Source organism: Lissotriton vulgaris, chromosome 12, assembly GCF_964263255.1.
Source record: "Lissotriton vulgaris chromosome 12, aLisVul1.2, whole genome shotgun sequence".
NCBI classification, from domain to species: Eukaryota; Metazoa; Chordata; class Amphibia; order Caudata; family Salamandridae; genus Lissotriton; species Lissotriton vulgaris.
In genome coordinates this window covers 72,448,102-72,475,865 of record NC_141700.1, presented here as the reverse complement: position 1 = coordinate 72,475,865, position 27,764 = coordinate 72,448,102, and the positions used below count along the sequence as shown (strand labels likewise).

Here is a 27,764-nt window from a genome sequence, read left to right as displayed (position 1 = left end):
TAGTTTTTGTGTTTTAGGCACAAAGGGAGTACTTGATTCAGTAGTTTTGCACTGAGGTTAATTTGTTGTCCAGGTGGATTATAGACGACTGCGCCCGCTAGCATGACATGATTCTCAACGAGAATTCTAAATGGTAGTAGCTCATGTTCAGGCTCCGCATTAGTTGTATCAGTTAGGCAAGTTAGGTGGTCCCTAAAAATTACGGCGACTCCGCCTCCTTTTTTCTTGTTTTGTCTGTTTTGTGTTATTATTTTATAATTGGGGGGGAGAGCGTTAGCTAAGTCCGGGGCACTGGCATCTGATAGCCACGTTTCGGTGACAAAAACCAGATCTGGCGTTTTGGAGGTTAGGGTGTCCCATATGTCAAGTGCATGCTTGGGTAGTGATCTGGCATTAAAATATAGACATTTTAGTTCATGCTGGGGGTTGGTGGGGATCATGTGAAGATCCGTTGAGGATTGACCTAGGCTGGTCCAATGACAGGAACGGCATGAGATGGGACCGTAGGATAGACCTGGGCCGGTTTGGATGCAATTTGTTGTTTCAATAGGTTTACGCAGGGCTAGTAGATCGATGCGATTGTAGCGAATGATGGCTGCCTCAGGTGTACTGGAGCCTGTAGGGGGTATGGCCCCTGGTCCCGGTCGGTCGCGGACGGGCGCAGACGGGCTTGCCTTGGGCGCGCCTTCGGCGCGCAAAAGTCGCGCCCGCTGCGCTCGTCCGCTGCGCTTCCTACCAAGACACATACTTTATACCGGTGGGTGAGGAGGTTGGAGGGGGCGTGGCCAGCCGAGGGGGCGTGTCTCGCCTCGCCCTCGGGAATGGCGACTGAAGGGAAGAGGTCGTTGCAGCGAGAAGCGCTGTTCTAAGATGCCAAGATGCAGGTGAGAGTGGATGGCAGTTTAAAAGCACAGTGAATTTATACACAAAATACAATTTTTAAAATCGTCCCTGCTCCCGGCTTTCCGCCTCAGGAGCCAATCAGCAATGCAGCGCCTAGGTTGGCGCGCGCTATTTGTAGTCGTGGCGGGGGGGCGTGGCCAGCCGAGGGGGCGTGTCTCGCCTCGCCCTCGGGAATGGCGACTGAAGGGAAGAGGTCGTTGCAGCGAGAAGCGCTGTTCTAAGATGCCAAGATGCAGGTGAGAGTGGATGGCAGTTTAAAAGCACAGTGAATTTATACACAAAATACAATTTTTAAAATCGTCCCTGCTCCCGGCTTTCCGCCTCAGGAGCCAATCAGCAATGCAGCGCCTAGGTTGGCGCGCGCTATTTGTAGTCGTGGCGGGGGGGCGTGGCCAGCCGAGGGGGCGTGTCTCGCCTCGCCCTCGGGAATGGCGACTGAAGGGAAGAGGTCGTTGCAGCGAGAAGCGCTGTTCTAAGATGCCAAGATGCAGGTGAGAGTGGATGGCAGTTTAAAAGCACAGTGAATTTATACACAAAATACAATTTTTAAAATCGTCCCTGCTCCCGGCTTTCCGCCTCAGGAGCCAATCAGCAATGCAGCGCCTAGGTTGGCGCGCGCTATTTGTAGTCGTGGCGGGGGGGCGTGGCCAGCCGAGGGGGCGTGTCTCGCCTCGCCCTCGGGAATGGCGACTGAAGGGAAGAGGTCGTTGCAGCGAGAAGCGCTGTTCTAAGATGCCAAGATGCAGGTGAGAGTGGATGGCAGTTTAAAAGCACAGTGAATTTATACACAAAATACAATTTTTAAAATCGTCCCTGCTCCCGGCTTTCCGCCTCAGGAGCCAATCAGCAATGCGGTTTAGTCCAGTAGTGAGCATGTTGCGCTTGTGCGCAGCAGAAGTATAGCTGCAGATCCGGTGCTCCAAACCCGCCCATATGATATGGTTTTGTCAGTATAGTCCAGCGAATCCTAACCTGTTTACCTGCCCAGGTCAGCTTCTGTAATGCTGACCGCAGCTCTGCAAAGTAAGACTGTGTCAGCCAGATTGGAATATTAATAAATAAGTATATAAAACGGGCAGTATAATCATCTTTTGTAGTGCTGTTCTATCTGCCAATGTCAGGGGCATCCGTATCCATCTAGTTATTTGCTCATCTAACTTAGTCATTGCTCTACCATAGTTTTCCCTAATGACCAGTTCTGGGTCTTTGTGTATCCACACGCCTAGGTATTTCACCGGGTCAGTTTGCCATTTCAAGGGATAATCTAGTTCTGGTTGGGTCGTGGCCGGCGTTAGTGGTATAACCACTGATTTGTCCCAGTTAATCCTTAACCCTGCGTATCATTCAAAGCGAATGTATTCTTTGAAAAGATTGTTTAAGTGTATATTAGGGTGCCGCGTAAATAACACCATGTCGTTGGCGTATAAGGAAATGCTGATGGGGCGTAGGCTAAACTGTAAAGCAGATTCCCTATCACACTGACGGATCCTACAGGCAAGAGGTTCCAGAATCAGGGTGAACAAGATCTGCGATAGCGGACAACCCTGTCTCGTCCCTCTGTTCACTTCTATCGGGGCAGATACTTGTCCATTCAGTCTAATCCTAGCTGTTGGGGTATAATATAGAATCTCTATCCATCTGAGAAAGTTTTCGGGGAACCCCATCCTACGTAATACCACAAATATAAACAACCATTCCACTGAAGGTCTACTGGCAAATTCTTTACAAAGCCGTAATGAATAATGTATTATGGTCATGGCGTGAGAGAAAATGGAGATAATACAACACATTATTCAATTTAATTGATATTTTGCATCTTTTTTTCAAAACTATATAAATATATTCAGAAAAACAGTTGCTCCGAAAAGTGCATAGAAGAAATTGATCATAGAGGTGCTCATGTGCAAGGTGATGAAAAGGAAGGTAAAATCGTGTAATTAGAAATAATTCTATCTTTTAGTATGAAACAATCGCTAACATGCTTGTTCTGAGCCACTGTAAACAGCCTGTTTGAAAGCACAATTCTCATTTCAGAAATTCTAATCCATTACTAAGATCCGGTGGTTACTAAATTCTGATGCACCACTCTTGAGGATCAACGTATTCAATTCAGGGTAGAAAAAAAATATTAACGCTTGGACCCAACTGTTGCATATAGTGATTTTTACATCCTTGCGTGCAGGTCTTCATCAGGACAGTGAAGAAGAGCTAATAGGGAAACCTACAGAAAGCGGAGACTGACCCTTGCTCAGGTAGCCTAAGACTGGGCCCAAAGCTCCTAATTCCATTTATCAAATCAAGTCCCAAATGAATCTAGAAGCCATTATCCCAGTTTATATATGCCACCTGGGTGGGCATGCAGGAATTATACAACTGTTTAGGTCACAATCCTGGACCTTACTTCAGGTTTCAAAACATGAATGACTTGCTATTACCAAACACATTTGAGTCGATTCTTCTACTGTATTCCAACCGCAACTCTCAACCCATCGGTGTTTGATAATAGAAATTATGCATGTTTAGCAAATAGGAACTGTTGACGGCCTGAGTGTGAGGCAAAGTGTCTATTCAGCAATGTTATTGGGTGTTCATGTACAAATTCAGGGAGGAGCAGCAGTTGTTATCCCTGTGCCTATGCGGCAGTTTGCAACACTCCTAAGGACAATTTAGTAGCTAGTAGGCCTTTAGATGAGATTTTTTTCTCTGTGCCTTTTGTGAATTCTTCTTTTTTAATGTCATACAGACTCTTTTTTTTCTATAACGAAAGCTGTACACTGATCAGTTATCAGGATCAAATTGCATTTATATTATATATATATATATATATATATATATATATATATATATAGGTCATGTGATCAAGCCTCGGCTTAGAGGCGAAACGCGTCATGGCAGATGGCTGGCTGCAAGATTGCACAATAAAGCACTGAGATTTGCACAAATTATAGGGCTTACTCTGCGTTGTTTTCTTTCCGTGGGAGGAAGATTTGGAATGACGGTTCCATATATATATATATATCGCCAGAATCGACCCCCGAAGGGGTATCTGTGCGCTTGGACGGGCAGCATGTGAAAAGCTGTCTGCTGAAGATCAAAAACAAAAAAGAAAGGTCTTGAGCTGTTTCCTAAAATGAAGATAATCCGTGCGCTGTCTTAGTTGCAAAGGAAGCTTATTCCAATGGTAAGGGCCCAGATAGAATAGGGCCTTCCCACCCTGTCTGGCCCTTTTAATTCCAGGTACCTCAAGTAGGGATTTGGATCCTGAGCGGAGAGGCCTCCGAGGTGTATAAGGAATGAATTTGCCAGCAAGGTAAGTAGGGCCGGATTTAGACAGGACCTTGAATATTGTACAACAGACCTTGAACTGCACTCGCTCCCGTATGAGGAGCCAGTGGATTTGATAATACAAAGGGCGGGAAGCAGTCCTGGGGGGGCATTAAGGATCAGGCAAGCCGCTGTGTTCTGGACAACCTGTAGTGTGTGAGGGCGGCCTCATTTGCAGAGACCAACAGACCATTACAATAATCCAGGCGACTTAAAATAAGTGCCTGGTCAATGTCTTCCGAGTCTAATCCGGAAGCAAAGGGAGGATGTGACGCAGCAAACCCAGCACATGAAACCAGGAGCTGGCTTTTTGTGCAGCATGCTCCTTTATGGTAAGAGCCTGGTCAAGGCGGACGCCTAGGTTTTTTACACAACTTTTCGGAACAGGAGGAGTACTCAAATCAGTTGGCCACCAGTTGGGGGTCCATAATAGTTGGGCCTCTCCAAAAAGAATGATCTCCGTCTTTCCCACATTGCACTGAAGAAAATTGCTCCTCATCCATTGTGAAATACTTCTCATTCCTGAAGAAAAGGTGGCCTGCACTGATGGAGTAAACTTTGCAAAAGGAAAGAGCAACTGATTAACGTCAACATAGGAGATGGGGGTAAACCCACAACTCTTAACAGATTGGCCAAGGGTGCCACATAAATATTAAACAAAAGAGGGCTCAAGCAGGAACCCTGTGGTACTCCTGTGGTCAATTCTGTTGGAGCAGAATTATATGGGCCGAGGTTGATCGCCTGCAACCGAGAGGATAGAAAACTCGTCAGCCATTGAAGAGCCAGATCTCTAAGTCCAATCTCCTGAGCAGTACCTGATGGGAAATTGTGTAGAACGCGGCGGATAAGTCCAACAGCACAAGAATGGTAGAATGGCCTCTGTCTAGGGTCATCCTGATGTTATCGGTGACCGCTAGTAGGGCAGATTCTGTGCTGTATTTAGGCCGAAAGCCTGATCGAGAGGAATCAGGACAGCCCATCCGTTCGACATGATTGGAGAGATGTGTGTTTATATACTTCTCCAATAACTTGCTCAGGCAAGGGAGGAGAGAAATAGGATTGAGATTAGAGAGCTCAGTCAGCGGGGCCTTGGTGTTCTTGCGGATAGGCATGACCTGTGCTGCTTTCCATTCCAAAGGAACAAGGCCCTCTTTCAGGGAAAGATTGAGAAGATGGACAATGGAGGGGGACAGATGAAAAGCAAGGGATGTAAGCATGTAATGTTACTACAGGTAATATTAGAAGTGGAAGGGCATGCAATGTCACATTTCATTTGCTATCAATACTGTCTGGTGTGCAGCTATGTCTACAATTGTTCAAAGTGAGAAACATTGTTGGGTTCTACTTGGAGAGCTTCTTCTGTAAAAAATCCAGAATATCGATAACACAGATTTCAAAACAGCACGGTTATCCATTTAGCAACCATGGAATGCCAGATATCCACCAGTGGAATGTCTTCTTTAGTTGATGTTTTGAGATATCTTTCTAACACATCTTTTTCCATCTGGCTGTTACCTCTGTGAAGAAAGATTCGAAATTACACTAATGTGAGTGTCATTTACGTTGTATCTTACTTGGACCTTTGGTTAGTGTCTGCTTCTCACCCCTTCTACCTCTGCTGACTATCTTCTCTAAATTTCAAGGCTACATCGATGTTCCAGTAGTCAGTGCTAGAAAGATTTTTGCAGATGGATAGATAAGCTCAGTTGGAACAAAACATGAATTTTGCTTTTCCAAGTTTTTCCTGTGTTTCTTTATTGAAAAAAGCTTTTTATCCAGTATTATGGGTGTCTTTCATAGATTCACATGCCTGAATCATTCCCCGTTGTCGAGACCGGAGTCTACGGTACATAGAAAAGTAATGTCCTATAGACATATATAGAGAGAAGTAGGCCTCTTTGGAGCCAAGATCGACGAAGCGCTACAAACAATTAAAAAAGACACGGACACAGCGAGAGCACTTGGTACACTACAATTTAGAAACCAGTCCTTTCGAGGGAACAGAGGCAGAGGACAATCCTCTTACAGAAGCAATTATCAAAATAGATCCTCATATTCTTACAACCAAGGCAAGTCACAATACCAACCTCGCCATCAACAACAAGGCAGACAGTCCTCTTTTGGAAAGTCCAACTTTAAGGGAAAAAACCAAAGGAAGACCACTGGCGGACGCCAATGATCTTTTCCTACAGCCAGTCCATCCCTCATCTCTTTCTTTGAAAATTGGAGGAAAACTGACCCAATTCCTCAACAATTGGAGGAGAATAACAACGGACCGGTGGGTCCTTTGATTAATTTAATTTGGCCATTCTATAGAATTCGAAAAAATCCCACCAACAACCCCTCCACGCCTGATGCGTCACAAAAACCTGCGATTGCTTCTTCAAGAAATCTCAATTATGCTACAAAAAGGGGCAATAGAGCGAGTACCGTCAGCTCACAAGGGGAGAGGATTTTACTCCCGCTTCTTCCTGATTCAAAAGAAGGAGAAAAAATGGAGGCCCATTCTAGACCTCAGGGCGCTCAACGCATTCTTAAAGAGGCAATTGTTCCGCATGGTCACGATTCAGGAGATCTTGGGCCTCTTAGAGGAGGGAGATTTCATGACGTCTTTGGACCTACAAGACGCATACTTTCACGTCCCAGTCCACAAAAATCACAGGAAATTCCTAAGATTTGCAGTGGCGGGCCAGCACTATCAGTTCTGTGTCCTCCCTTTTGGCCTCAAGTCTGCGCCCCGAATCTTCACCAAGTGTCTCTCCCCGGTGGCAGCATTCCTCAGGCAGCATGGACATTAAGTCTTCCCATATTTGGACGAAGGCACCATCCTTGTCAGGCGCAACCAAATCCTCCAACGCCTGTCCAAATCTCTTCAAGCACTTGGGTCTTACACTCAGTCGAGAAAAATCCACCTTACATCCCTCTCGAGTCATTACCTTCCTCGGAACAACACTGGATACAAAAGTTGCGAAGGCATTCCCATCTCAGGAGAGAAAACGCAAGCTTGTCTCTCTGGCCGCATCACTGGCTTCGAAGAAAACTTTACCAGTCCGTACCTTCAAATCCCTCTTGGGAATGATGTCTTCGTGCATCCTGCTCATACCGCACTGTCGCCTCCGGATGCGTCCGCTCCAAGAGGCTTTGTCCAAACAGTGGACGCAATGCACAGGATCGTTCGAAGACTGCCTAACGATCACAATGCAAGTCACCAAGGCATTGCAGTGGTGGAGGTCGCTCAAGAACCTCCCGCAGGGATTGCCGTTCCTGCTTCCAGCAGCTCCTCATATCATTACGACGGACGCCTCCCTGGAGGGTTGGGGAGCAGTCCTACAGGAATTACGGATCAGTGGCAGATGGTCAGAACCGGAGACGCAGCTCCATATCAACCTGCTGGAGCTGAGGGCGGTCTTCCTAGCCTTGCAGTCCTTCTTGCCAAGGATCAAGAACTCTCCAGTGCTCGTCAGGACCGACACCACTACGACGATGCACTACCTGAACAAACAGGGAGGGACGCGTTCGCTAACACTCTCTCGCGAATCGCAAAAGATCTGGAAGTGGCTTATTCTCCACAACGTATTGTTGAGGGTAGAGTACGTCCCAGGCAAGGACAATGTCATCGCACACACACTAAGCAGACAGAGGTCTTTGTCGCATGAATGGGAGCTGGACATGACAACCACCGTTCAAATGTTCTCAAAGTAGGGAACTCCGCAAATTGACCTGTTTGCGACCAGGGAGAACACCAAATGCCAAAACTTCGCAAGTTGGCATCCCCAATCAAGGTCTCTCGGGAATGCATTTTCCATCGCATGGCGCAACGTCTTTGCGTACGTATTTCCGCCATTTTCAATGATTCCCAGAGTCCTCAGGAAGATGAAGGCGGAGTCTTGCACTTTAATTCTGATAGCCCCATTCTGGCCGAGGCAACACTGGTTCACAGACCTTCATCGCCTCTCACTGCAGCCGCTGATCCATCTACGTCAGCATCCATCTCTGCTCACGATGAGCAACAAGCAGGTTCAACATCCGGATCTGAAATCTCTCAGGTTATCGGCTTGGCTCCTGAGTACCGAGAATTCAGCAACTTAAACATCCCGCAGGATTGTAAAGATATCCTAGCCAATGCAAGAGCGGAAAGCACTAACAAGACTTATTCCCTGAAGTGGAAGCGCTTTGCATCTGGTGTGCGGATAAAGGTCTACGTCCCTTTGCCACCTCTCCAGAACAAATATTACCCTGCCTGCTACATCTGGCACAGTCGGGCCTGGCCCACTCTTCCATAAGGCTACATTTGGCGGCGATATCAAGGTTTAAAAGAACATCGAATGGGCCCTCTCTCTGGTCTAGTAGACTAATGAAACAATTCCTTAAAGGTCTCTATAGATCTTTTCCTCGGCCACGGATGATCCCTCCAACATGGCGTCTAAATGTGGTTCTTAACCAACTAATGAAACACCCTTTTGAACCCATTCACAGGACAGACATTAAATACATCTCGTGGAAGACAGCTCTCCTCCTGGCGCTTACATCAGCAAGGAGGGTCAGTGATCTGCAGGCTCTTTCCATCCAAGACCCCTTCCTGCAGTTTAGGGATGACAAAGTGATTTTAAGGACCAATCCTAGGTTTATTCCTAAAGTCCAGTCGGACTTCCACTTAAATGAGCCTGTGATTCTCAGATCATTCTTTCCAAATCCCAGCACTGCAGCTGAGAGATCGCTGCACTCATTGGACCTTAAGAGATGTCTAAAATTTTATATTGATAAAACCAAACATTTCAGAAAATCTAATCAGCTCTTCATAGCCTTCAGTAGACCTAGGAAGGGTCTACCGCTTACCAAACAATACATCTCCAGATGGATCTCTTCGGCGATTGCCTTTTGTCATGACAGAGCCGGACTGCCGTTGCACTCCAAAATCAGGGTTCACTCTACAAGAGCCATGTCGACTTCTATGGCACTATTTGCAGGAGTGCCAGTTATTGACATCTGCAGGGCAGCAACATGGAAGTCGCCGCATACCTTCACCAGGCACTACTGCCTGGATACAGAGCTGATGAAGGATGCATCAGTGGGACAAGCAGTGCTACGCCATCTATTCCAGTAAGGTCAGCCTTCCTCCATCCTTTTCTGGTATGCACATTTCTCTGTTAATGCTTCTTGTTGATGTCTATTGATGGTTCATAGTCGCATGATATGTATTATCTAATGACTTGTATATGCTGTTCCATCAGAAATGTGCACAAGGTATTGCTTTCTTCTCTGATTCAGGCATGTGAATCTATGAAAGACACCCATAATACTGGATAAGAAATGCGTTACTTACCTATAACTGCAGTTATCCAGTATTGGTGTCTTTCATAGATTCACATGCAACCCTCCCACCTCCCTTGGAGGGACTCACCTATCTCTCTATCAGTGCTACGCCTACTTAGCTTGGTGCGTAGGAAAATCTGAGAGACTGAGGCTCCTGACAGGAAGCTTCTAGAGGGAGGTGTTAGTTGATTGGATCTCTTCTAGAGTTGGGTCCTTTTTACAAAAGGACATAGATAGGCTACTAAGGTGAGGCCCTTAGGCCTACTTCTCTCTATATATGTCTATAGGACATTACTTTTCTATGTACCGGAGACTCCCGTCTCAACGACGGGGAATGATTCAGGCATGTGAATCTATGAAAGACACCAATACTGGATAACTGCAGTTACAGGTAAGTAACGCATTTCTTTTTTTGATTACCCTTATGTTATTGTTTACTTCAATATTAACACCTTAGCTGCTTCGCAAATATCCCACCCCAGTGCTGCGCTGTCCATTGGAACTAGTGCTGAATGGACGTCCAATGGTCGTGCGCAGCACTGGGGAGGTAGCGCTCGTGACGACCGTTGGCCGTCAGCAGCACTTAAGAGGTTAGATGTTGGTGCCTCTCCTATGCAATTGCTTTTTTAAAATTTAAATGAGTTCTGTTTCAATATGGGCTATAATATAAAATCTTCAAGATGCCGAAGCAGCCTGGTGGTTCTAGGGAATGTAAGGCTCCTGTAGCTGACGTTCCCCATTTTTTTATATCTGAGAAATAGGTTTAAAAGCTGTTTTTCCATGTTCCACTCTGCTACAGTGTCTTATAATTCACTTCAATCTCATTGCTCTCAAAAACATTCAGAATGCCTCTGCTTTCTCAGTGCTGCTAGGCATGCTGCTTTCTGCCTCACAAATAAGACCTGATTCAGAAAGTTATTTTACTATTCGCAGGTGTGATTTAGATCTGAAAATTCTTAAGAAATTGACACCTACTTCTAGAAAATGAATTGTGAATTGAACCTGTAATGTGCAACTGCCCCACCATCCTTTGTACCCGTTTCTAATACTACTGAAAGTATCCAGATATAGTTACTTTTCTTTCATGAGATCATTATTCACAGTCATAAGCAATGCAGAGTCTGGCTCCTGTGCAGGATTCAGGGACATTTAATTTCATCAATATACAAATTTGAATTTGAATTTAAAAACATTTATTCAGCGCTCTTTTACCAGGCGGTTTCATGGCGCTATGTGTAATGCAGTGGACGGCGGCAGCTGGAAGAGGCTAGGCAGTGTAGGCTCGCACAAATAGGAAGGTTTTAAGATCCTTCCGGAACTGTAAATAGGAAGGCGATGTGCGAAGGGCAGCAGGGAGGGAGTTCCAGAAGACTGGAGCAAGAACAGCGAATTTCGCTCCACCAGCCTTCTGTTTTTTAAAACGGGGGGTAGCTAAAAGAGCCATATGAGAGGAGCGAAGTTCTCTGCCTGGAAGGTAGGGCTTGACAAATGAGTATGCAAAACAACTTATCTAAAAGACAATATAGAATTAATAAATGTATAGCCAATGTAATGGTTGTTTTGGCCAAATTTAGTTTTCCTTTTTAAAGAAAATGACCGCATCACTCGTGTAAACTAAATGACAGTTACATAGTTTACTGCATTTTAAATGGAAAAAGAATGCAACAGCACATAGTGTTTCAGCAGCGTTTTAAAGAATAAGAGGAGGCACTACTCCTTGAAGGGAGTCAGCAGCAATAGAATCCCATCATGCTTCACAATAGAAGTTACTCCATTTCTCTATGTGGACCATACTTAAACCTTTATTATCGTTAGGAGTGTGCAAGGTTTTAAAGTTAGAAAATTCTATTTCAATTTTTTTTTAGTTCTTTAGCTGTTTGTTATAAAATACTTGTTGTGGACAATACCAATGCTTACAGTGTGCATTGGATCAGTCCATTGCTTGCCATAGCTTGGTTTTAAGTCAATGTCATCTGCTTGCCTCTTTTTCAATGGCTTTCCTTCCTCTTGTGCTTCCCCTCTTGTGGACAGTAGCTTCTTTACCATCCTTTTGATTGGATAATTAGTACCAATGCACTACTTACATTGGATAATTAGTACCAATGCACTACTTACATTGAGGGAACTAATGTTTTTTTATTTTGCTTTTTGTACTCAATAAGAGTGCTTTCTTGCTATCTCTTAATTGTCGCCTTTTCCCTCAAATCTGTGCCCCCATACCTTCTTCACTTTTTTGTTTTGCAGGGCTCTGCAGCTGCAATCTGCTGTCAGATGGCTCTGAGTGATGAGTGACACACTTTTCTTATATATTTTTTTTAATCTTACTGCTTCCATGTTGTGCACTTCGTTTTGGGCCAGCATGGGGAGCAAAGTTTTATTCAAACAGTATTGTTAGATTTCAAGTTAGTGAGGCCCTTACCTGCTGAAGTCCAAAGTATGGATTGAGCCTGTCTGTCTCCTAGGAGATTCTGAACAGGAGAAGCAGCTTTCAACTCCCTGGCCAGCAAACCTTGTCTGAGGTCGCTGGGACCTTATATGGTCTGCTAGTGGTTGGTACATGTCTACACTGATTGGTGGTTGTATCTGGTGTTTCTATTGGATTAGGGTTAATGTCCTCATTGGTTGGGTATTTGAGGGTCCTGATTGGTTTCAGGGTCTGTGATTCAATCATTGTAGGGTTGGGACTATGGCTAAAGTTAGGATTTCTATTGGAAGTAGGGACTAGGGCTTCCTATGTTATTGGTTGTTGGGAGTAGGGTGGGACTAGGGCTAGGGTTAGACCTTTAATTGGAAGCAGCGATTAGGGCTTCTGGTGTGATTGGTTGCTGGACTAGGTGTGGGACTTAGAGTAGGGTTAGGCTTTCAATTTGAAGTAGGGACTAGGGCTACCTGTGCCATTGGTTGCATGGACTTGTTTCGGGACTACTGGTATGGCTAGGGCCTTTATTGAACGTGGAGATCAGGGTTTCTGAACTGATTGGGTTCTTGGATTAGGGCTAAGATTGGCTGTAAGGTCCTGGTCTCCTATTGGTTCTAGATTTTAGGGCTAGTGTTGTGATTGGATAGTGTTAGGTCTAGGGTTCCCATTGGCTGAAAGGGGTCACCTGATTACTAGGACTATAAAGGGCCAGGCTTAGGGTGTCTCAGCCCGGGCGTCGAGGCTAAGGGCAGAGAGGACAAGGGCAGTTCCAAGGGCAATTGCCTGTTAGAGCCTGTTAAGGGCAGAGAGGGCAAGGGCAGTTGCCTGTTTGAGACTGGTTGGGACCAGGGCCAGAAATGCTGCCCTTTTTCTCATTTAGCTATACCCAGCCCACACCATCCACAAACAGAGCAACCCACTCACACCAAATGCACACCATGCACAACACTATGCACAGATTAATGTACCAGCCTGCACTACAAACCCAATCAAACCACATCTACAAACCCTACCATCCCAACTACCACACATATCCACCATTACCGACAAACAGTACACAACTCTATCCTATACCACTAACCAATACACTCATCGCTAAAACAAGGCCAATCAACACCATACATAATTACACCCCATTCATACACACTCTCCCTGCTGGAATTACACCTAACAGACCACCTTTTATCACTAACAAACATATAATCATCCTTCCATCAGTTGTCCAACAAACACCCTACTCTCCCTTCTACCATAATAACACTAAAACACAACACACACACTGCACACCACCACACTTTGTAACTCTTGCAACAACCCAGTCTGAGATAAACACTCTCACCTCTACTTCATTCCCTCTTACACACAACATACACTCTACTCATAAACACATCACCACCCCCTCTACGTCACAACCTCCTCTCACAAACAATACTACAAAACCAAATCCATTCCATGAAACATATACATCAAACCATCTGGTTGCGTCCATCATATATACCTGAAACCATAGATGCCAGGGGCGCGAAAACTGTTATGCGTCAAATGATCGCGTTTCCCCACAGTGAGTGTCCAAAGGTCCTGTCACCGCTACCGGTAGTATCCGGTCTTTGCATTGATTCAAAGACCGGATACTACCGGTAGCGGTGAAAGGACCTTTGGGCACTCACTGAGGGGAAACGCGATCATTTGACGCATAACAGTTTTTCCCGCCACTGGCATCTATGGTTGCAGGTATATATGATGGGCGCAACCAGATGGTTTGATGTGAACCTACCATGAGAAGCTTAATCTGGAACCCCAAAAGCCCTGAAGAAGTTGCCTGAAATTCTATATGGGCAATGAAACATGTCGGCAGCGTGATTGATTATGGTTTGATTTGAACCATTTTTAATGTGGGAAGCTAGCAGCACCAAATAAAGGTAGTTTCAGCTAGGTAGCTTCACCAAGTTTTAATTGAGAGGATTATCTGCTTATATCCTCATGGGGTCCTTTGGGCATACATGACATTAGCTTGCTATAACACTTAGGTTTTGAGTTTTCTTTGTTTTCATGGGTGAAGGTTTTTGTTAAACAACACAAACACACATGTTTCTTTAAACAGGAAAGGTGGTAACAGATGATGATAAGTGGACTTGCTGATGAGTACCAGCTAGCAGTCACTTTGGTGTTACGACCGTGAGGTACCTCCTTTCCTTTCCACACTTTTTCTTGCACATTGGGTGGACTATGATGGTATGAACATTTTAGAAACTTGTACACACCACAGCCTAGGGACGTAGTTAAGCCTGTGAGGGAGGTATAATGAGTATAATAACCCCTGTAGTGCTGGACGGTGAAAGCTTGGTGTAATTACTAGTGATCAGGTCCATTGTTGATTGGTAATACGTTGAGTGGGGGGCGGCCTGTTCACGTTTTTTTCCCCCTATAGCTCCTATTGTTTGGACCACTCAAAACCACACCACACAACAGAACAAAAGAAAGAAAGTGCCTTGGAGAAACATAGAAATAAAAGACATAAAACAACAAATTAGAAAGCTGCAACTTACCTGGCTCAAAACAAACGCCAAACAAGACAAACTTTACCTACAGAAAGTTAACAGATTATACAAGTCGGCTATCAAAAAAGCTAAGAAAAGGTACTATTCAGACAGAATTCAAAACCCTAAATGTGCAAATAAATAATTCTATAAAATACTCAAATGAATTTCGCAAACCAAATTGCCTAGAAGGAACTCATCCTGTTACTCAAGATTTCACAGACAAACTGGCAAATCATTACACGGACAAAGCAGACACATTGGAATCATACTTAAAACAGAAACAAAGCTCCAGCACTAACCCTTGTACAAAACAACAATCCAAGAATGCTCTAATCAAGCCTCTCCGTTTTTTCCAACACATCTCACACGATGAATTTTTGGACCTGGTCAAAGCAAGCAGGCCTGCCGGCAGCCCTTCTGACCCCTGTCCGCCACAAACTTTCAAGACAACCTCTGCTGCCATTCCAGTAAGAAGAATCATCAACAATTCCTTAACTACTGGAATATTTCCAGAAGAACTCAAAAAGTCATACATACGAATTTTACTGAAGAAACCAAACTTGGACCCGCTGAACCCTGACAACTACTGACCCATTACAAATGAACCGTTCCTGGGCAAACTCATAGAAAGAGCAGCGTTTGCCCAGATGTTACAATTTATTGAAGAGAATGACATACTTTCAGACTTCCAAACAGGATTCCGTCCAGGAAGAGGCACTGAATCTGCCCTCCTTGCCAACTGGGATGACCTAAAGAATACAGTTGACCGCAACGGGGTTGCTGCCGTCACCTCACGTGCTATAACTATGCAGATGACACGCAAATACTCCTTCAACTGGAATGCCCCAAAGACATTGGAAAATCACCAATTTTCAGCTGTTTTAGAGCTGTGGATCGGTGGATGACCTGGAGCCATCTCAAATTGAATGCTTCAAAAACTGAAATACTCACGTGTGGCGATTGGAAACATTACAACCCGCTTGCCGCATGGCCTGATGAACTGGGATCACTGCCTAAAATATCGAAGGAAGTAAGAAACCTCGGAATGACCATGGACTCCAAGCTGTCGATGAATGCCCAAGTGGATAAACTAGCAAGATCAAGCTTTGCTACTATAAAAACGCTGCCACGAATTTTCCCTCATTTGGGATTTCCACACAAGGTCCAAGCTACCATCTCCCTTGTTCTGTCCAAACTCGATTACGCCAATAGCCTCTACCACGGATCACCTTTAACGACCATGAAAAGACTACAACGGATTAAGAACTCGGCTGCCAGAAGCCCTGCATTGGTTAGCGGTTGCCAGAAGATCCACGTTCAAGCTGCTTTGTATCACCCACAAAGCAATACATGGAATGGGACCGCTCTTCATCAGGAATAAAATCCCCAAACACATTCAACAAAGGAACTTCCGCTCTAAAGGAGCATCTCGCCTCAAAATCCCACCATACAAGAAAAAAACCATGTGTGGCACATCCTTCTCTGTTCAAGCAGCAAAACTATGGAACTCTTTACCCCCCAACATAAGGTCCACCAACAACCACCTTATCTTCAGAAAACTACTCAAGATTTGGCTCTTCCCCACATAAGCACCATACGCTAACAGACATTTACAGCATATCCCTCTATATACAAGCATTTTTTTCACTATAGATATGTACCTATCTTTGTGTATTACTTTGTATAAGCATGTAAAATAATTATGTTGTTGAGAGAAAAAATAATAATAATAAATAAATAAAAATCTTCTTTGGTCTACATGTATATACTTCCATTGTGCATCTATGTACCTTCCATGTAGTTGGATCTGTTTGTCTGTTACTTTTCTCCTGAAAAAGCATATCCAATGCATTACCTTATTTCTCATCCTGTGCCTCTATCAATATCTTTAATCTACATATACTTACCTCCTTTATGTATCTATATACTTTCAATGTAATTATGGATCTATATATTTATCACTTTCTTCTAATTTAGCATTTTCAATGCACGAATCTATTTCTCAGCCTATACTTCGCTCAATATATCTTCTAGCCCAACCTTTTGACTCATCTCAAACTTCTTCTTCTACTCCTTCGAATGCACTACCCTATCTCTCATCCTATACATCTATCAATATATCCTCTACACCCACTCGCTCATTTATCCCAAACCCCATACCACTACTATGATTGCCAAAATAACCCTTTCTAGACTCTCTCCTACTCTACCCCTCCTTGCATCATCTGACACCTCTATTACTATACCGATCCCCTAAAACAAACCTTTCTAAATTCTTTCCTCTGAGTCCTCTCCTCCAAAACTTCTTTTTACTCATCCAAAAGCCTCCTCCTAATGCTAAAAATAAATAAAACATCTTTCACTCTTTTATCCCTCCACTATCCTTTTCAATCGAAATTAACAGACTAACATGTTCACTTCTCAAATTCCATATTAAACTATACTAATATACCACCCAAATAACTGAATAACATATCCACTACTCAAATTACTTAATATTTTTTTACTATACCAATTTTCAACAGTAATCCTTTATGGGTTCCGGAGTGGCGTGCTACTCGCCAGAAAAGCGCTTCAACACCCATCAGGGGTAACAAGTGCTATATGAATGCAAATCTTTCTTCCCCTTTTATCCCTCCGCTAGCATTCTCACTCCAAGTAACTGACTAATATCCACCACTGAAATTACTTCATATTTCACCATATTAATTCACCACTAATCCTTTGTAGGCTTCCTGAATAGCATGCGTCAACAAGCGCTATAAAAATACAAACCTTTGTCCTCCTCTATCCTTCTGCTATCATTCCAAATCCAAATAACTGACTAACCTATCCACCACTAAAAATGTACTCGCATGTTTCACTGTACTAATTCAACACTAATCCTCTATGGGTTCCAGAGTAGCGTGCTACTCGCCGAAAAAGTGCTTTGATGCCTCGTCAGGGGTAGTATGCAATTACAATACAATTACAAAACAATAGCAGCTGTGTCATGACATATGTACATGCCTGCATCATTAAACTAGGACCACCTGCGCTTGTGTGCTGACGCATGTGTACGTATATATCATCATGTTTTTTGTCATATTGAACAGCCCAGTCAAAAAGAATTAGCAAAGCAAATAGGACTGCGTTGGCGTAACTAAAAGGCTAGGCCTATTTGCTTTGCCAATGCTTGTTTACAATAGTTTTGGGAGTAAGGTCACAGTTTTGCAAATTCTGCAAACTTTTACCACTGTGCAAGCCTTAAAGGTTACACAACTATGTGAACAGAACTTACATTTTGCTGTCCCATAATTGGCACAGAAAATAATTCAAGCTGTGGAGAATAGTTCTTTTAGGATTCCATATTAAGAACCTGGGTCTTCATGAACCCCCCACTTAGGCAGTTTGAGCCTTGGTTTGCTCTGGAAGTTGTTTAACATAAAACCTCAACATTTATGTTTATAGCTCTCTGATGTGATCGTAGATTGCTGGTCTACAAACAGAAGCTCATAAATTTCGCTAGAAGAAGATAGTATGATGCAGTAGTGCAGTGATGAAACAAGTGGAACAAAGCTTGAAAAAAGTGAATGAGGGCTGAGAGAAGGATTTATGTAAAATGAATGGTGGAAGAAGGAAAGGATGGATGAATGTGAGATGGATAGACAGTGTCCTGGGAAGATACAGACATGGAGGGATTAAGCATAGATGAGGGATAGATAGAGAGAATGATGGATGGATGAATGAATCAATGAATCAATTTATGAAATGCGGCTGCAGATCACCTTTGAGGGTCTAGAGGCGCTTGAGTTGCGAACTGCTTTGTGGTTTACTTCTTCATTCGAACAGCTAGGTCTTCAGTTTTCCTGAATTGCCGGAGCGATGATGTAGTCCTGAGATGCAGGGGAAGGTCATTCTGAGCTTTGGCCACCAGATGCGAAAAGGAGCGTCCTCTGCTGTTGCTTCGGCGGCTTCTACGAGGAAGAGTGAGATGGATCGTAGGTGTCTGGACGGTTGGTGAAAGCTCATGCTCTTGTTGATGTATGCCTGGCCTTCTTTGTGCAAGGCCTTGTATGCATGGGTCAGCATCTTGATCTGACATCTCTTCTGCATCAGGAGCCAATGTAACTTCTTGAGGTGGGGTGTGATGTGGGTCTGTCTGTGGAGGTAGAGGATGAGTCTTGCCGCCGAGTTCTGTATTGTCTGTAGTCTCTTTAGGAGGCATGTGGGGATTCCTACATATAGTGTGTTCCTGAAGTGCAGCCTGCTGGTGATGAGGGCCTGCCTGACTGTCCTTCTGGCATTGACTAGGAGCCACCTGAAGATTTTGTGGAGCATGCTTAGACTATGGAAGCAGGCGGATGAGACTGCTTTTACCTGTTTCTTCACAGATAGCTTGCTGTTGAAGGTGATGCCGAGGTTGCGGCCATGGTCTGTCGGGACAGGAAATTAGCCAAGTTCTGCAGGCCACCAAGCGTAGTTCCATGGTGATGTATTGTTCCCAAAGATTAGGACTTCCATCTTGTCTGTGTTAAGCCAGCGACAGTTGTCCTTCATCCAGTCGGTGACTGTGACGGGCGCAGGAAGAATAGGTAACAAGTGGGTCTTTGTTGCCGTAGGTTTTATTTTACTATACAGCAAGTCAGTACACGTTTTCCTGTCAGGCAATGTCCGATGCAGTGAACGACTCCTTTCGGACCTCTTTGAGCAGGACTTTATGGGATCAGCTCGACGGGTTCTTTCCGGAGTCCGTCGATGAATGCCCAAGTGGATAAACTAGCAAGATCAAGCTTTGCTACTATAAAAACGCTGCCACGAATTTTCCCTCATTTGGGATTTCCACACAAGGTCCAAGCTACCATCTCCCTTGTTCTGTCCAAACTCGATTACGCCAATAGCCTCTACCACGGATCACCTTTAACGACCATGAAAAGACTACAACGGATTAAGAACTCGGCTGCCAGAAGCCCTGCATTGGTTAGCGGTTGCCAGAAGATCCACGTTCAAGCTGCTTTGTATCACCCACAAAGCAATACATGGAATGGGACCGCTCTTCATCAGGAATAAAATCCCCAAACACATTCAACAAAGGAACTTCCGCTCTAAAGGAGCATCTCGCCTCAAAATCCCACCATACAAGAAAAAAACCATGGGTGGCACATCCTTCTCTGTTCAAGCAGCAAAACTATGGAACTCTTTACCCCCCAACATAAGGTCCACCAATAACCACCTTATCTTCAGAAAACTACTCAAGATTTGGCTCTTCCCCACATAAGCACCATACGCTAACAGACATTTACAGCATATCCCTCTATATACAAGCATTTTTTTTCACTATAGATATGTACCTATCTTTGTGTATTACTTTGTATAAGCATGTAAAATAATTATGTTGTTGAGAGAAAAAATAATAATAATAAATAAATAAAAATCTTCTTTGGTCTACATGTACATACTTCCATTGTGCATCTATGTACCTTCCATGTAGTTGGATCTGTTTGTCTGTTACTTTTCTCCTGAAAAAGCATATCCAATGCATTACCTTATTTCTCATCCTGTGCCTCTATCAATATCTTTAATCTACATATACTTACCTCCTTTATGTATCTATATACTTTCAATGTAATTATGGATCTATATATTTATCACTTTCTTCTAATTTAGCATTTTCAATGCACGAATCTATTTCTCAGCCTATACTTCGCTCAATATATCTTCTAGCCCAACCTTTTGACTCATCTCAAACTTCTTCTTCTACTCCTTCGAATGCACTACCCTATCTCTCATCCTATACATCTATCAATATATCCTCTACACCCACTCGCTCATTTATCCCAAACCCCATACCACTACTATGATTGCCAAAATAACCCTTTCTAGACTCTCTCCTACTCTACCCCTCCTTGCATCATCTGACACCTCTATTACTATACCGATCCCCTAAAACAAACCTTTCTAAATTCTTTCCTCTGAGTCCTCTCCTCCAAAACTTCTTTTTACTCATCCAAAAGCCTCCTCCTAATGCTAAAAATAAATAAAACATCTTTCACTCTTTTATCCCTCCACTATCCTTTTCAATCGAAATTAACAGACTAACATGTTCACTTCTCAAATTCCATATTAAACTATACTAATATACCACCCAAATAACTGAATAACATATCCACTACTCAAATTACTTAATATTTTTTTACTATACTAATTTTCAACAGTAATCCTTTATGGGTTCCGGAGTGGCGTGCTACTCGCCAGAAAAGCGCTTCAACACCCATCAGGGGTAACAAGTGCTATATGAATGCAAATCTTTCTTCCCCTTTTATCCCTCCGCTAGCATTCTCACTCCAAGTAACTGACTAATATCCACCACTGAAATTACTTCATATTTCACCATATTAATTCACCACTAATCCTTTGTAGGCTTCCTGAATAGCATGCGTCAACAAGCGCTATAAAAATACAAACCTTTGTCCTCCTCTATCCTTCTGCTATCATTCCAAATCCAAATAACTGACTAACCTATCCACCACTAAAAATGTACTCGCATGTTTCACTATACTAATTCAACACTAATCCTCTATGGGTTCCAGAGTAGCGTGCTACTCGCCGAAAAAGTGCTTTGATGCCTCGTCAGGGGTAGTATGCAATTACAATACAATTACAAAACAATAGCAGCTGTGTCATGACATATGTACATGCCTGCATCATTAAACTAGGACCACCTGCGCTTGTGTGCTGACGCATGTGTACGTATATATCATCATGTTTTTTGTCATATTGAACAGCCCAGTCAAAAAGAATTAGCAAAGCAAATAGGACTGCGTTGGCGTAACTAAAAGGCTAGGCCTATTTGCTTTGCCAATGCTTGTTTACAATAGTTTTGGGAGTAAGGTCACAGTTTTGCAAATTCTGCAAACTTTTACCACTGTGCAAGCCTTAAAGGTTACACAACTATGTGAACAGAACTTACATTTTGCTGTCCCATAATTGGCACAGAAAATAATTCAAGCTGTGGAGAATAGTTCTTTTAGGATTCCATATTAAGAACCTGGGTCTTCATGAACCCCCCACTTAGGCAGTTTGAGCCTTGGTTTGCTCTGGAAGTTGTTTAACATAAAACCTCAACATTTATGTTTATAGCTCTCTGATGTGATCGTAGATTGCTGGTCTACAAACAGAAGCTCATAAATTTCGCTAGAAGAAGATAGTATGATGCAGTAGTGCAGTGATGAAACAAGTGGAACAAAGCTTGAAAAAAGTGAATGAGGGCTGAGAGAAGGATTTATGTAAAATGAATGGTGGAAGAAGGAAAGGATGGATGAATGTGAGATGGATAGACAGAGTCCTGGGAAGATACAGACATGGAGGGATTAAGCATAGATGAGGGATAGATAGAGAGAATGATGGATGGATGAATGAATCAATGAATCAATTTATGAAATGCGGCTGCAGATCACCTTTGAGGGTCTAGAGGCGCTTGAGTTGCGAACTGCTTTGTGGTTTACTTCTTCATTCGAACAGCTAGGTCTTCAGTTTTCCTGAATTGCCGGAGCGATGATGTAGTCCTGAGATGCAGGGGAAGGTCATTCTGAGCTTTGGCCACCAGATGCGAAAAGGAGCGTCCTCTGCTGTTGCTTCGGCGGCTTCTACGAGGAAGAGTGAGATGGATCGTAGGTGTCTGGACGGTTGGTGAAAGCTCATGCTCTTGTTGATGTATGCCTGGCCTTCTTTGTGCAAGGCCTTGTATGCATGGGTCAGCATCTTGATTTGACATCTCTTCTGCATCAGGAGCCAATGTAACTTCTTGAGGTGGGGTGTGATGTGGGTCTGTCTGTGGAGGTAGAGGATGAGTCTTGCCGCCGAGTTCTGTATTGTCTGTAGTCTCTTTAGGAGGCATGTGGGGATTCCTACATATAGTGTGTTCCTGAAGTGCAGCCTGCTGGTGATGAGGGCCTGCCTGACTGTCCTTCTGGCATTGACTAGGAGCCACCTGAAGATTTTGTGGAGCATGCTTAGACTATGGAAGCAGGCGGATGAGACTGCTTTTACCTGTTTCTTCACAGATAGCTTGCTGTTGAAGGTGATGCCGAGGTTGCGGCCATGGTCTGTCGGGACAGGGAATTAGCCAAGTTCTGCAGGCCACCAAGCGTAGTTCCATGGTGATGTATTGTTCCCAAAGATTAGGACTTCCATCTTGTCTGTGTTAAGCCAGCGACAGTTGTCCTTCATCCAGTCGGTGACTGTGACGGGCGCAGGAAGAATAGGTAACAAGTGGGTCTTTGTTGCCGTAGGTTTTATTTTACTATACAGCAAGTCAGTACACGTTTTCCTGTCAGGCAATGTCCGATGCAGTGAACGACTCCTTTCGGACCTCTTTGAGCAGGACTTTATGGGATCAGCTCGACGGGTTCTTTCCGGAGTCCGTCGATGAAGTGCTTCATCTGGTTCCGTCTTGGCTCTCGGAACAAACAGAATGAGACAACACTTTGTGAGTGTAGTATTCTGAGGTGTAGATCGATATCGGGAAAAGGGAGTGAGGAAGCAAAAACCCGTGCAACACGACTATATACAGTGACCATGTGAGGGGTAGTGCTCAGGGTAGGGGTAAACCGGGGACAGGGGGATACCAAGATCACACTGTGGAACCGCCCTTACGCCCGACCCAACCCCTGATCTTGTTCCGTACCTGGGTAAGCCATACACCTCCCCCGGGTGTATGGCAGGGCGACTCGTGAAGACGTTGGCCTCCTGGCTTCACCGTCGCTGTACACGCCTCTCCTCCTCCGGTCTCAGCTTCCTCGAATTCTCCCAAGTTGTCCTCCGCTTCGCTTTTCTCCTCAGCTACACTCCACTCGCCAACTCTCTCCCTCCGGGTGAACAAGCACACTCTCGATTGGCTGTTGTCCGTATAAGACGTCTCCACGTCCTGGGGTAGCTCTGCCCACTCGTCAGCCGTGTCAAGGTGAAAGGGCCAGTGTACCATATCGTTCTCTTGATCCCGTAAGTCAATATCGACGTTCTGTGGGAAGCAGAAAGAAGGGGAGGAAGTAGGTGAGAGCTGATGAACTGACCCCCGGTCATGAACCGGAGTATACAGCGGTCCCACGCCGTTACAGTGACATTCATCATACATCTGTGAAAGTTGATTCTGGTGGTGGAGGGATCTTCTGATCGCAAGAGAACAAGCTGGGTGTAGTTGGCGTAGGAGATGATGTTGAGTTCATGCGAGCTGACGGCGCTGGTCAGGGGGGTCATGTACGTGTTGAAGAGAGTGGGACTGAGGGATGATCCTTGAGTTACGCCACAAATTATCTTCTTGGGCTCCAAGATGAACAATGGGAGATGGAGTCTCTGGGTTCTTCCGGTGAGGTATGAAGCGATCCATTTGAGGGCGTTTCCCTGGAGCCTGATGTGGTAGAGTCTTTTGATCAAAATGTGATGGGAGATGGTTTCAAAGGCGGCTGACAGGACAGGATGAGGACTGCAGTTTTGCTGTGGTCCAGTAGGACCCTGATGTCGGTGGCTGCGATCATGGCTGTTTAGGTGCTGTGTGCTCACCTTCCCAGCCAAGGTCATCGAAAAGGCCATCAACTCTCAACTTTCCAAGTTCATCGAAGCGAACCATATCCTGGACCTCTTCCAATCCAGCTTCCAAAGCAACCACAGGACCAAAACCTCTCTCCTCGCTGCCACAGATGACTTCCGCACCCTCCTCAACTGAGGCAAAACTGCAGCCCTCATCCTCCTGGACCTCTCGGCCCCCTTTGAGCCAGTCTTCCACTGCACCCTATGCACATGACTCCACGACGCCGGCATCCGCGACAAAGCCCTGGAATGGATCTGCTCCTTCCTTACCGGCCAAACACTAAAGGCAGACTACCACTGTACCACTCTGAACGCACAAAGATCAGCTGCGGAGTGTCTCAGGGCTCCTCCCAGAGCCCGACTCTCTTCAACATCTACATGGCCCCGGCTCTCAGCCATCGTCAAGAACCACAAACTCAACATCGTCTCCTATGCCGACGACACCCAGCTGATCCCCTCCTTCACCAACGAATTCACAGTCGCCAAGAACTACAGTGCCTTAGATGGATCAGCAGTCCCTCCCCCATTGCCCCCAGCTCTTTGTGACCCCTAGGGGTGAGTGGTTGAGATTTGCAAGTCACTTGATTGGTTGGATGGGAATCCAAATTGAGTGGAGTCCAGGATGTGTTGTGTTCCAGTTATCTGGTGAGTTGCTGGTTGATACTCTTCTCGGGAACCTTTGCTGGAGTAGGGGGCAGGCAGATGAGCCAGTAGGTCTTCGGTTCTGCTGGGTTGGTGGATGTTTTATTAAGGAGGGGCCTCACTTTAACATGTTTCCATTCCTCAAAGAAGTAGTTTGAGACGATGGAGGTGTTCAGGATTTTCTTGAGCTTGCTGCCAATCGTTGTGCTCCCGAGGTTGAAAATGTGGTGGGGACAGGGGTCCGTGGGAGCTCCCAAGTGCCCCAAATTCATTATAGAGATAGTGGTTTGAGTTGTGAGAAGGTCCTAATGGGTGATCAGGTGTTCAGGGTTAGCATGGGTGTGAGCAGGCTGAAACTGTTGGTGGCGAGGGGCTTTGAAGTCTTCATAGATAACTGGGATCTTGTAGTGGAAGAAGTTTGCCAATGTGTCACACAGTTCTTGGGAGGGGATGAAGTTGTTCTTGGCAGCTGCGGGGTTGGAGAACTCCTTCACGATGGTGAAGAGCTCCTTGCTGTGGTTTGTGCTGGCTTCTGTGCTGTCTGAGGGTGGATGGAGAAAAAGATGGATAGAAAGAAATGTGGACGGGTGCTGAGAAGAATGGATGAATGAAAAGAATTTGTTTATATTACATATCAAAGTTGTTCTGAGTCTATGAACATTGCTTAGTCTATGACAGTTTAAAAAAATATATAAATCTAACGTTTCTGTCTGATTTATGTTACTTCTTTTAAAAATATGCTTCAAATAATTAACATTGAATTAAGTTTTTTAAAATAAATTTTACAGAGCAACATTTCTATAGACAATAAATATACATGTTCAAATGTGCTTCTATTATTTAACTCACTCTAGTTGTACATAGGAGTGGAGTTGGGTCCTGGATATACCGTCCCCATTATGTTGCTTAATTAGTGGTCAGAAATGGAAAATGGATTGAATATTATCTTAAAGTAGTGAAGAACACAAATAATAAATACCTCACGTAAGATTGGGTCAGTGCCATTCGAGCAGATAGACTGCACATTGAATAGTTCATACCTTGGAAGACGCTAGATATATCATATGTATATAGTTTATTAGTCAATTAAAACCATAAACAAGTTCACACAGTACATAAGATTTTAAAAAAGCATACAAGAGAAATTTAAATAAGAATGTCATACATCTAATTCGACTGCTAAACATCTTGTTATTAGTCCTTCAGTTTCCTTAGCTTTCCTTCCTAAGTATGTTAGTAGGGGTGCCAAATTAAAATGGACAGAAGGGGCTGATCGGGGACTGGTCATTTCCCTAATGTGCAGAGATATACCAGAAATCAAGCATTATTCCGAATAAGTATGCAGTATCAATTACTTTGCTCTTATAAATTTCCCTATAAAAATATTGACTTCCCCCTTTTAATGGTATAAAAAAGTATTGTGATTCCCGTCTAACACATGTATTACCAAATCGTACAGCAGTGTCAATAGTTTTAGAATATTTTCAGAAAGTGCCAATCAAAATAAAGAATAGTACAATTAAGCACTGGTATGCAACATAATATAGCACATTTTTGGGGCAAGTGTTTAAGGCACTACAACCTCTGAGAGTTTATTTTTGTGGTTTTAAGATTATTTATTCTTTTCTTATCTGTTGTGTTTTATGATTTAATAAAGAAACAGTATCATTTTATGTATTGCATTTTAGGAAATAGATATAATGGTTGAATTTTGTATAGGTTTTATGACTTATTCATTATTACAAATAAACTTGTATTTTAAGTCTGAGTCTACTAACAGTTGTTTGCAAACAATTGAGCAGTTAGTTGTTTTCTTTTTTCATGTCCACTCGCTCATTGTTTCTTTTCTGCATTCCCAGCGCCAGATAAACTACAAGAAGTCTCAAAGAAAGTATTTGATAAGCTTGACAACATGTACAAGGAGTTCCTATACACGCCGGGTAAAGTTTGCTTTTTTGTAAAAAGAGTTATTTTATTGTGGATGATCCCCAATGGCTGAATCCATGGTACATTTTGAGGATGATAACCACGTATGTAATTGATTCCCATTCAGATCATTGTATGTAATTTTATACTATGTGGATATCTAATAATCTGAAAAGAATACTGTCCCCCAGGAATTAATATTGGACAGCCATCAAAGAAGTACTGATCAGGATTGACATAGTGTTGCAACTAATGTAGAAATATTAAGGGTGGCAACCTGAATACAGATGATCGCTGCATGAGTAAACACAGTAAAATAAAGATTCAGAAGAATGCTTGACTTGACTGGGTGCAGTCTGCAATTTCTTTCACTCTGTAAATTAGGGCTTTCATTGAAATCTGTAATGCAAAAACATAGTTTGCTCCTTTTTGTGGTACTCTCACAGAGGTGGCAAAGGCAAGTTATTTTGCTCTCTTGCATAAAACCCTTATAGTTCTATCTACACTCTTATGAGCATAAAGAATTGATTGAACATGCAAATGCAGCAAGTACACTTTTGTTGTGGGCCTCTGGGCAGTCACTAGGAATGAGTTCACCAGGAAAGTTTTAGAGTATTTTATCGCTGGCTGGTGGATGAGGTGATCGAGCCACATCCTGAGTGATTGAAAGTCCTGGCAGTAAGGTGATTGGTGTGCTCCTACATGGGAATGGTTCACAAACAGAACAGTACGTATGCTCTCAGAGAGGATGTGATTGATTTCTCAGAGTATATATGCCTTGAAAATTTTGAGAAGGCAGACCTGTTTTCTCAAAAGAGATCAAAGAGCTTGTAGGCAATATGTTCAAGGATCTTGTTGTCAAAATGTTCGGGGGATAGCCTCACAGGGCCATGGCTGTCCTGCTCCACTTATTTTCCAGCCAATGGGTAGTACCTGATCACAAATTGACTCTTACAGGTCTCAGAGAGGATCTCACTCCATAAAATATGTTCAAGAGCTGTCTCACTGAGACTGTCTGTGCGGCCCAAAAGTAAATGTGGGGCAAATGAGTGTACGGCCGGGGTGGGAGGTAGTGCCAACTTCTTCTATTTCTTTGTTAGGAATTTTAAAACATTTTTCAACCCTTGCACTTG

The 27,764-nt window shown here is 43.8% G+C and overlaps 1 protein-coding gene across 1 annotated transcript in view; it reads left to right on the top strand.

Moving 5' to 3' along the window:
* The window catches only part of IZUMO4 (IZUMO family member 4), a 147,125-nt gene that overhangs the window by 14,691 nt on the left and 104,670 nt on the right, over positions 1-27,764 (top strand). Inside the window, exon 2 of the mRNA XM_086945490.1 lies at positions 26,565-26,645. Coding sequence (XP_086801616.1) covers positions 26,565-26,645 — 81 coding nt within the window. The remainder of the gene's footprint in view (positions 1-26,564; positions 26,646-27,764) is intronic.